Raw genomic sequence first — 10354 nt, forward strand, 5'->3', positions numbered from 1 at the left:
CACATGGCTAGGGGGCGGAGCCTTCTCTCGGCCTCACTTCCGGCCCCTGGATGCCTTAAAAGCTGACACTTCCAGTGAATCAGCGCCGGCTATAAGCTTAGCTCTGCTTTGCCTGTGATTGCTGGTCCTGTGAGTGATATCCTGATCTGTCTGTTCCTGTGCCCCCGTGCCCTTGTCTGTGTTCTGTCCCCTGGTCATCCCTCCTGTCCTGTGTCCCCCCTCCTATTTCCCCACTCGGTTGCTTCCTCCGGTACTGACCTTAGCCTGACTTTGACTTCGCTTCTGCTCGCTCCTCCGGTCCTGCTTCTGCCCGTACGGTGTTTGACCCAGCCTGTCTGACTATTCCTCACATACCCTGCAGTTCTGCCTCTCAGCTGTGCTGATTAGGCAGTACATGAGAACGCTGTGCATTTCCTTCCTGGTTCTCATTGCTCTGTGTAGTGTCGTCTGCTGTAGAGCTCTGGCTCCCCCTGGGGGCAGCATTACAGAATCCAGTACTGTATCAACATGGGCTGAAAGGTCACTCTGCCAAGAAGAAACCATTAATCCAAAAGAAACACTAAAAGCCAGATTAATGTTTACAAATGCAAACAGGAACACAGAGCTTTATTTTTGGAGACATGTTCTGTGGTCTGACGAAACTAAAATTGGCCATAATGACCATTGTAACATTTGGAGGAAAAAGGGAGGAGATTTAAAGCCTATGAACCCCATCCCAACTGTTAAACACGTGGGCGACCGCATCATGTTGTGGTGTTGCTTTGCTGCAAGAGGGACCGGTGCACTTCATAAAATAGATGGCATCATGAGGAAAGAAGATTATGTGGCAATACTGAAGCAAAATCTCAAGACACCAGCCAAGAATCTAAAGCTTGGGTGGAAATGGGTCTTCCAAATGAACAATGAATCCAAGCTACTGCCAAACTGGTTACAAAATGGCTTAAGGATAACACAGTCAATGTTTTGGAGTGGCCATCACAAAGCCCTGAGCTCAATCCTATTGAAAATGTATGTGCAAAGCTGAAAAGGCCGGAGCGAGCAGCGACTAACAAACATGGCTATACCAGTTCTGTTAGGAGGAATCGGCCAAAATTTCACCAACTATTGTGAGAAGCTTGTGGAAGGAGATCCATAATGTTTCCCTCAATTCACACAGTGTAAGGGCAATTCCACCAAATACTAATGACATGGAGAAAAACGTTTGACTTTGCAGAAAGTAATAAAAATACCTGAAAACATTCTCCCTCTCTCTCATTATTCTGGCATTTGGCAAATATAAATAATTTTGGTTTCTAATTGATAGAAAATGGGAAAGGTTTATTCTGATTTCATGTCAGATAGTGAGAAAAACCTGCAGATGTGTCTATATAGAGAGCGAAGGGAATTACCTGCAGATGTGTCCTTTTAGAGAGCATATGCAAACTTGACTTTTGGCTCATAAATGTATTGTGAGGGTAAAAAGTTTTTTATCCCCCAATATTTGGATGCAGGGAAGGAGTCATACAAATTTGATTACAGCTCACCAAATGTTTACTGGCTTTTATGTGGGTATTGACTATGAGACAACCTCAGAGCCTTGAGGAAAACAATGGGGAACATTGGGGTCATAAATCGTCTGTGCAGCCATGGATCCCTGGATAGAATCAATTCAACTTCACAGATAGAAAATAGTTTCTCAGGTGGATTGGTAGCAATTGTGCAACCATAAATCACCAGTGGACCATAGACTTGCATATTTCACTGACTATTTTGGAAGGAAGAGTTAAAGCAATGCCACTATTTTGTATGCCAAGAAAAAAAAATATTACTTGCTCCCTTTCCTGTTAGTTCTCCAGGGCAAGTACAGTTTATGCCGATGCAACCAACACCCTAAACCTTAATTTCTGAACTCTTGAGATATTTCACCCTTAAGGGCACTTTACACCCTGCGACATTGCTAGCAATTACAAGCGATGTCGAGCGATAGCACCTGCCCCCGTCGTTCGTGCAACATTTGGTGCTTGATACCGTAGCGAACATTATCGCTACGGCAGCGTCATACGCACATACCTTGTCAGCGACGTCGTTGTAACCGCCGAACAATCCCTCCCTCAAGGGGGAAGTGCATTCGGCGTCATAGCGAAGTCACTAAGATGCCAGCCAATAGAATCGGAGGGGCGGAGATGACCGGGACGTAACATCCTGCCCACCTTCTTTCTTCTGCATTGCAAGTGGACGCAGGTAAGAAGATGTTCGTCGCTCCTGCGGTGTCACACATAGCGATGTGTGGTGCCGCAGGAACGACGAACAACATCGTACCTGTGGCAGCAACAATATTAAGGAAAGGAGCGACGATCACCATTTTTGAATGATTTTTCCATCGTTGATCGTGACCCCAACGATATATCGGTAGCGATGTCGCAACGTGTAAAGCACCCTTTAGACTAATTCCACAATGGAGGTTTTATATACTAGGATCTCTTACATCAGAAATCCTTTCTATCACTGGTGTAACGCTCGCAGATGGTGTAGCGGCAGTGAGCAAAATTAGTGGACACACTGCATCACATGGGGGACCTAGGCATACCCTTTAGTTGAAGGGGCTTAACTAAGCACCTAGTGCAAGGCGGACGCCAAGTACCACTCCCTGGGCTGTTACTGGGACTGTGGCAGCTGACCCCCAGGACAGGAGACGGACTCAGGTACGGAAACAGGTGCAGGCGGGTACAGGCAGGTTGGCTGAGGTAGACAGGTATGCAGGTATGGACAAGTATGTGGGAACGGCAGGGAAAGATAGGTATGGGAAGGCAGGTACAGGTGATGGACAGAGGGATAACAGGACCTGACAACTAGCTAGAAGACAGGCCAACTAACTTAACTAGAGATATTGCTTAGGCACCTCCCCTAATTGAAGGGTGCTTTGAATACATAGTACCTCTCAGCCATAGACTGAGATGCATTTCTGGGAACTGGCATGCCAGCCCTTGAATGGGAGGGCTGGTGTGTGCACACATTCCCAGATGATCTATGTGGCATGCACAGGCCTTGAGGGGGAGAGGGTGACAGACAAGCACATGAGTGGTTGCTGAGCTGCTGGAGAAGATGCAACCCGGTGGCAGCGGTGAGTCAGTCAGTGTCCCTGCAGGGATGCTGGTGCTACTGTCGCGGGCGGGGAGGAGGGTGTCAGCACACCACGCTCACCCCTTCTGCTCGGGTCCGGCAGCTGCTCCTGGTGGCTCGAGCTGTGGGCCGGATCCCGGGGTTTCTCGAGCGACACTCCTCGCCCGTGAGTGAAAGGGGGGTTTTGTGGTTGGGTGTGGAAATTGTTATAGTTCGTGACGCCACCCACGGTTGTGGTGATTGCACCACCGCTGCTCAGTGTGGGGGTCCCGGGGATGGTGATGCGGAGCAGCCAGGTGTTGTGTTGCCCCTCCGTGGGTAGGGGTTGGTGATCCCGGGGCCCGGTGATGAGATGTGAAGTGTAGGGCCTGGAGGGCGCAGGGACGCGGGGGCAGCGCTGTGCCTTGCGGCACTATGGTACTCACTCAGCCTGACACACGGACACAGTCTGTATGGTAAACCAACGGCTGGTAGGACGGTCCCACAGACGGCTGCACCTGCACTCCCGGTAGGTGACGGTGATGACCCTCTTCCTTGCACCTGTGTTGTCTGATGGTAGCGGTGGATTCCCTCCGGTTACCCGCTCCCCGACTGCAATCTGGGCCGGAGGAGCTCTACACTTTGCCCGCAGGCGCTGGCCCTGGGGAAACTTGTGCCCTGGCGGTGGCGGTGTCTCCCCGGTAATGGTCGGGCTGTTGCCGTCAATCGGGACTTGGTTGTTGGGGGATCTGCGTCCCCGTCACTGACGGATTTGGCAAATTTGGCGACTCCTAGCCTGGCCGGGGTCCGAGAGGCCCCTGCCCTGGTGCTGACTGTCCTTCGGAACACTGCTCCAGACCACCGGGCACACAGCCAACGGGGTCCTTCCAGGAACTTCCAAACGGTCCCCCTCCGGACAGTCACCGCCGTTGCTGACCTTGCTGTTCTGGCCCTCACAAAGCTGGGCCCTTCAGGCTGTCTTTCTCTTCTGTCACTTTACTTGCTTTTCCCTCCTTTTCTACTTTCCTTCCTTAACTCCTCTCTCAAGCTCTCCCTGAGCTCTTCTCTGTTGTTTACTCTTGCCCTGCCTGGGCTAATCTCTTCCCCTGCCCGGGGCTATCTGCCTGGTTACTTCCTGCCTCCAGAGCTGTGAGCTCCTTGGTGGGCGGAGCCAACCGCCTGGCCCACCCCCTGGTGTGCATCATCAACCTCTGGAGGAAGGCAACAAGGATTTGTGGTTAGCTGTGATGTGCCTACCTGGAGTGTGGGGTGCGGTGGTGTTGTGACCTGTGTCCCCTGGCTTGCCCAGGGCGACACATTCCCCCTTAGCAAAATGCAGACCGTCCGCGGGCTGCCGTCCTACACCGGTTTTATTTTTCTGTAAAAAGGGGATAACAGGGTTAAGCAAAACATAATTACATTTTTAATCAAAAACTCTTCCCAAGACGGGAGGCACATTTACTTAAACGTTGCAACGGTGTACGGTCACGGTTTCCGCTCTCTCCCACCCAAGCAACCTGGCCCTGATGCTGCCCCTAAAACCCAGGCAGCACCCCTTGACCCACAGTCCAGCACAAGTTACCCGAGCGGGATCTGTCCCTCCCCTCCAGAGGGTGGCCACCGGTTCCTTTGGTGGCTGGGCCCTGGCCTGCTCTGCTCAGGGCCCTCCCTCCAACCTGCCTCTCCGGAGGCGGTATAGCGGAAACGGTAACGGTACCCAACATATTTACAAGCCACTTAACGTTTGTGGTGCCCTGCCAGTTCACGGGCTTGTCCATGGATAGTTCCCATGCAAAACTTAAACGGTCCCCACGGGGACAACGGTGCCGGCTCCTGCCGGTTGCAAATCACAAGGCAAATCTGATGAAAAACTCGGTATAATCATTTTCTTCTTATCATTTCAAACTTTCAAACTTTTTCAAACAACACACAGCAAACAAGCAACTCAGTGGTGGTCCCAACGGGGACGGTGCAACGGGCATCCGCTGCCCTACTCCGGTCCTTTTTCTGCTTCATCTGAGGGAGGGGATGCAGAGCTCACCTTGCTCTCCGGGCTGCCCCTCAGCTTTACATCCAGGGCAAACCACCCCCTCTCTCCGCAGTGCCAGGTGTAACGCACCATGTCCCCCGGTATAAGATTGCGGCCAGGATGCTCCTCGGGCAGATGGGCATGCACGTCCCGCCGGGCCACAAACACCTCGGCCTCCAGGCCCGGTTCGTATATGAATCCGTAGCCCCGGCGGATATCAAATCGCCTCACCTGCCCCTCGTAGAACGGGCCCCGGACACGGAAGGTCGCTTGCCGCAAGTTTTCTTTTTCCCGAATGGCTCGGGCCACCAGCTCGGCTTTCCTTCTCTCCCTCTCCGCGATCTCCAGGCCCAGCTTTGTCGGCTCCCTGTCCCAGTATGGCGCTGCTACCTGCTCCGGCGCACGGGTTGAGCCTCGCGGGACATCCAGCACGTTACCCACTGTCAGGAAGGTGGGTAGCGTATCCCGCGGTGTCATGGCCTTGGGCGCTGCCTTGCAGCAACAACCCGGCGCCACCTCAGCCGAGGTGTGGGGGATGGGCACAGGGGCTTTCCGCAGCCGGGCCTTCGGCTCGGAGCGGGTCGTCGGCTCCGGCTCAGGAAACTGCTCGGGGACGGTCTCTGGCACAATCTTCGGGGCCTTCCATGGTAATGCCTCCGGTTTGTTGCGGGCTCCGGCTACAGGTCGGTCCGCTGGGGCGGACGGGCTGGGTATTGCTACCGGTTGCGGTGGTAGCGGGCCTAGTGGCGGGGTCACGGCCTCCGAGACGGGTGGCGAGGGAGGCAACGGGGGGAGAGGGCTTGGACCGGGCCCCACAGCCGCGATGACCGGCCCTGCAAGGGCATTGGGACGTGGGTCACTCACCCTCCCTTTCTCCGCCTCCTCCTCGCGTCTCCGCACGGTGGCTACAACGTCCACCATGTCGGCCTCCCACTCCTCCATGAGGAGCTGCATCTTGACCTGCAGCCGTTGATAGAGCTGCGCGGTCCGGATCTCCACCCACGCCGCGGTTCCAGGCGCGGGGGGTACGGTGTCGCGGGACGGCATCCACATGGTGTCTTCACTGGTTGCTTCCAGGAACGGTATTCTTGCAAGGTCCTGGCGTCCCTGCATTTATAGCCGCAGCTACATGCGTCCAGCCGCCATCGCGTCCCCCTTAGCTCTTTCCGGCCCCTCCTCTCTCGGGGCGGAGTTTCGGCCTTCGCGCTTCTACTGCTCGAGAAGACGCTCGAGCGGGAACTTTTCGCGCCAAAGATGGCGGCTTCTGAAATTTTTCTGCCGGATGCCTCCGGCGGTAACAAGGCGCACCTCTACCTGACGGCAGAGCGGTAAGATCCTGTTCGTGACGCCAAGTTGTCGCGGGCGGGGAGGAGGGTGTCAGCACACCGCGCTCACCCCTTCTGCTCGGGTCCGGCGGCTGCTCCTGGTGGCTCGAGCCGTGGGCCGGATCCCGGGGTTTCTCGAGCGACACTCCTCTCCCGTGAGTGAAAGGGGATGTTTGTTGGTTGGGTGTGGGGATTGTTATAGTTCGTGACGCCACCCACGGTTGTGGTGATTGCACCACCGCTGCTCAGTGTGGGGGTCCCGGGGATGGTGATGCGGAGCAGCCAGGTGTTGTGTTGCCCCTCCGTGGGTAGGGGTTGGTGATCCCGGGGCCCGGTGATGAGATGTGAAGTGTAGGGCCTGGAGGGCGCAGGGACGCGGGGGCAGCGCTGTGCCTTGCGGCACTATGGTACTCACTCAGCCTGACACATGGACACAGTCTGTACGGTAAACCAACGGCTGGTAGGACGGTCCCACAGACGGCTGCACCTGCACTCCCGGTAGGTGACGGTGATGTCCCTCTTCCTTGCACCTGTGTTGTCTGATGGTAGCGGTGGATTCCCTCCGGTTACCCGCTCCCCGACTGCAATCTGGGCCGGAAGAGCTCTACACTTTGCCCGCAGGCGCTGGCCCTGGGGAAACTTGTGCCCTGGCGGTGGCGGTGTCTCCCCGGTAATGGTCGGGCTGTTGCCGTCAATCGGGACTTGGTTGTTGGGGGATCTGCGTCCCCGTCACTGACGGATTTGGCAAATTTGGCGACTCCTAGCCTTGCCGGGGTCCGAGAGGCCCCTGCCCTGGTGCTGACTGTCCTTCGGAACACTGCTCCAGACCACCGGGCACACAGCCAACGGGGTCCTTCCAGGAACTTCCAAACGGTCCCCCTCCGGACAGTCACCGCCGTTGCTGACCTTGCTGTTCTGGCCCTCACAAAGCTGGGCCCTTCAGGCTGTCTTTCTCTTCTGTCACTTTACTTGCTTTTCCCTCCTTTTCTACTTTCCTTCCTTAACTCCTCTCTCAAGCTCTCCCTGAGCTCTTCTCTGTTGTTTACTCTTGCCCTGCCTGGGCTAATCTCTTCCCCTGCCCGGGGCTATCTGCCTGGTTACTTCCTGCCTCCAGAGCTGTGAGCTCCTTGGTGGGCGGAGCCAACCGCCTGGCCCACCCCCTGGTGTGCATCATCAACCTCTGGAGGAAGGCAACAAGGATTTGTGGTTAGCTGTGATGTGCCTACCTGGAGTGTGGGGTGCGGTGGTGTTGTGACCTGTGTCCCCTGGCTTGCCCAGGGCGACACACTACAATTACTCACAATAAAAGATGATTAAGATTAAAGCTCATACTTACTCCTCCATATCTGAGATATAATCAAAATTAAAGGCAAATAGTCCACAGAAATCCAAAGCCTTGTAAACTGCATATTCTGTGTTCTGCAATTGTATTTCCTGGACCTGGGGTAAAATAAATAAGACACGTAAGCAAAACAAAGGAAAACCCTAAGGGTGAATTTATACTTCATTTTTGTACTTGGTTCCCGCACGTGTGAGGACCGATATATTTATTAAGAGATGCACACCCGTCCTGAATATTCCAGGTTCTGATAGCCTTAAAAACTTTGCACAGTGGAATTTTTTGCCCTAGGATTTGATTATCTCTTATTTAATCTCTTGTTTTATCCAGTTTATTTTCTAAGTAGTTATTCCTAGTTACCTTCATGTGTTTCACTACCTGTGCTGCACATTAGTATTACTACCAGGGTATTTAGGGTTGTCCATCGTTGAGTGGGCACCATGTCGAATATTTAGGGTTCCAACTTCCATGGCTAGGCAGGTACAGTTTAGGGACTATTATGGACAACCAGTCTCTTTCCTTTAGTTCCACTCTCTTGATAATCTCTTGCCCTGGCAATCACGTTGTAGGAACATCTCTTTTTTTTATCAATTTGAGAGTGTTTTTTCTACAATTTGTTGTTCTAATAGAAATTAATTAAAAAAAATGTTTTAAAAGTTTATTTCCTACCTTGGCTTTTACCCAATTGGACCCTACACGAGATATGTATTTTTTCTGATTGTAGTAGCTACATTTTTACTTTCCTGTCTCCATGTTTCCTATCCAGTCTTTACAACCATCTCTTTCCAAGGTATGAGGGACAAGGCAAACCCAATCCCAGGACCAGTGGGTCTTTTAATTTTCAAAGTCCTACTTATCATTTCCTTCAATTTCAGCAACTTTGCCAGTCCAACCCTTTCTATGATTATTTTGGATCCTTCTTGGTGTTTCCCACCTGCGCACAAGCCCCTCTCACCCCCAATAACAATATATAAGTTATAAATGTCTATAATGGTAACTTGTAGGTTCTTAGTAGCTCATTAGATTTGGTATTTTTTTTATTGTACCTCGATTCCTACGCTCTTGAGAAATTATTTTCTTACCTTGAATTATCTTCTCCTTTTGTAATTTATTTCTTTAATGCTCAACTTCCATTGAGATCGCAATTCTTTGCCTTCTTTTTGGACATCCAGCTCGTGTCTGATCTCTTTTGAATGTATTCAAGGACTGGAAGGTTACATCAACCCCAAATGCAGAAGTAAATTGCACAAGTTTATGAAATTTCCTTTATGTTCTGGGACTCAGACAATTCTCATGTTCACAAGGAATTATGCAACTCTTATTTCAACTTATATTGTAGCTGTTGTTTAGGGTATTTAGATGGAACATTGCTCTACTCTTCATGCCAGTAATATTGAATTGTCTGTCCCAGACAACGTACTTGGCGTATATTTGTGCTTTTTCCTTATACTTGAAAGAAACTGGGCTACACATCATCAGTCAGAACTTACTATAACTGCATCCAACTATGATTGGCAAAAATGTCCATTTTAGACTTGGGCGGGGGTCTGACATGACCAATATAACATGCATTATTATTAAACGTGTGGATAGAAAATGTTTATTAACTATGGAAATACCCTACACATAATCTCTTTTCTGGAGTAACCCATGATGGCGCTCACGATCCAAGCTACAGGCATTTGCTTGTTTTATCTGAAATGGTCACTTGATTGCCCAAAACGTACGTCACTTCTAAATTCCATAAATACATTCTAGAAGTATGCACAAGTAAAGATTTAGGTTAACATGATGTCATGCCTCGGTATCAGGACTCGTCTTGGTGGTCTCTTGCTGTGTGGTCAGTTTCCTTCCCCACTGAGTAACAACCAGGTCGGTCCCTGTCCAAATTTTGATGATTCATTTATCTTTGCTTCCATCCTTGATAGTCCCGAGTTCTATTTTTTTTATTTAGTTTTTGTCCTATCACATCCTGGGTGGGGCTATTTGTACTCTACTTACTCCAGCATTCCCTGCTGTGTATACTTTGTAGGTAATATCTGCTAAGAAGTTCCAGCCTTGGTGCTAGGGGATTTTGCCTGGTAGGCTTGGACCAGTGTTGTATTTCTCTGTGATCTCTTATTTGCCTTATTTATACCTTTCTTCTCTTCCCTGTTGGGTTGTTAGGAATTTTTCCCTTGCTTGCACTTATTCTAATTTTCCCCTCGTTCACGTGCCTTATGTTTCCTTATGTTGGGTTTGTCTACCTCGGTACACCTTCCATATTCTAGTTAGTTGTACATAGTGACCTCCCCACTGGTTCCTGAAGAGGAATGAGAAACAGCCCGATGGCCTATTAGGGAGTCAGATCTGGGCTGTGGTTTCTAGTTGTGCGGTTAGATAATTCTAGTCTATACAAGAACCAGTAGGGTATGGGTGTAGCAATAGGGTGATAGGCTTTATTTCCTTTTTAATCCGTGTTGGAGCATACATGTGCATAACACATTAGTTTACTCAACAAGATTGTTCTCCACCTTCTGAAACAAAAGTTGTGTTAACGTCCTTCTAAATCCTTCCCTTCCACTTTTGATCGGCAGATGACCC

The 10354-nt window shown here is 51.0% G+C and overlaps 1 protein-coding gene across 6 annotated transcripts in view; it reads right to left on the reverse strand.

The window, feature by feature from the left end:
* Positions 1-8954, reverse strand: part of LOC142256109 (sialic acid-binding Ig-like lectin 14) — a 48029-nt gene extending 39075 nt beyond the window's left edge. For all 6 annotated transcript variants that reach the window (XM_075327644.1, XM_075327643.1, XM_075327641.1 and 3 more), the window contains exons 1-2: positions 8854-8954; positions 7769-7872 (exon numbers count right to left, since the gene is read on the reverse strand). In XM_075327644.1, coding sequence (XP_075183759.1) covers positions 7769-7841 — 73 coding nt within the window. In that variant the 5' untranslated portion in view covers positions 7842-7872; positions 8854-8954. The remainder of the gene's footprint in view (positions 1-7768; positions 7873-8853) is intronic.
* Positions 8955-10354: the final 1400 nt, after the last annotated feature.

The sequence above is a fragment of the Anomaloglossus baeobatrachus genome, chromosome 11, assembly GCF_048569485.1.
Source record: "Anomaloglossus baeobatrachus isolate aAnoBae1 chromosome 11, aAnoBae1.hap1, whole genome shotgun sequence".
Lineage (NCBI taxonomy): Eukaryota > Metazoa > Chordata > Amphibia > Anura > Aromobatidae > Anomaloglossus > Anomaloglossus baeobatrachus.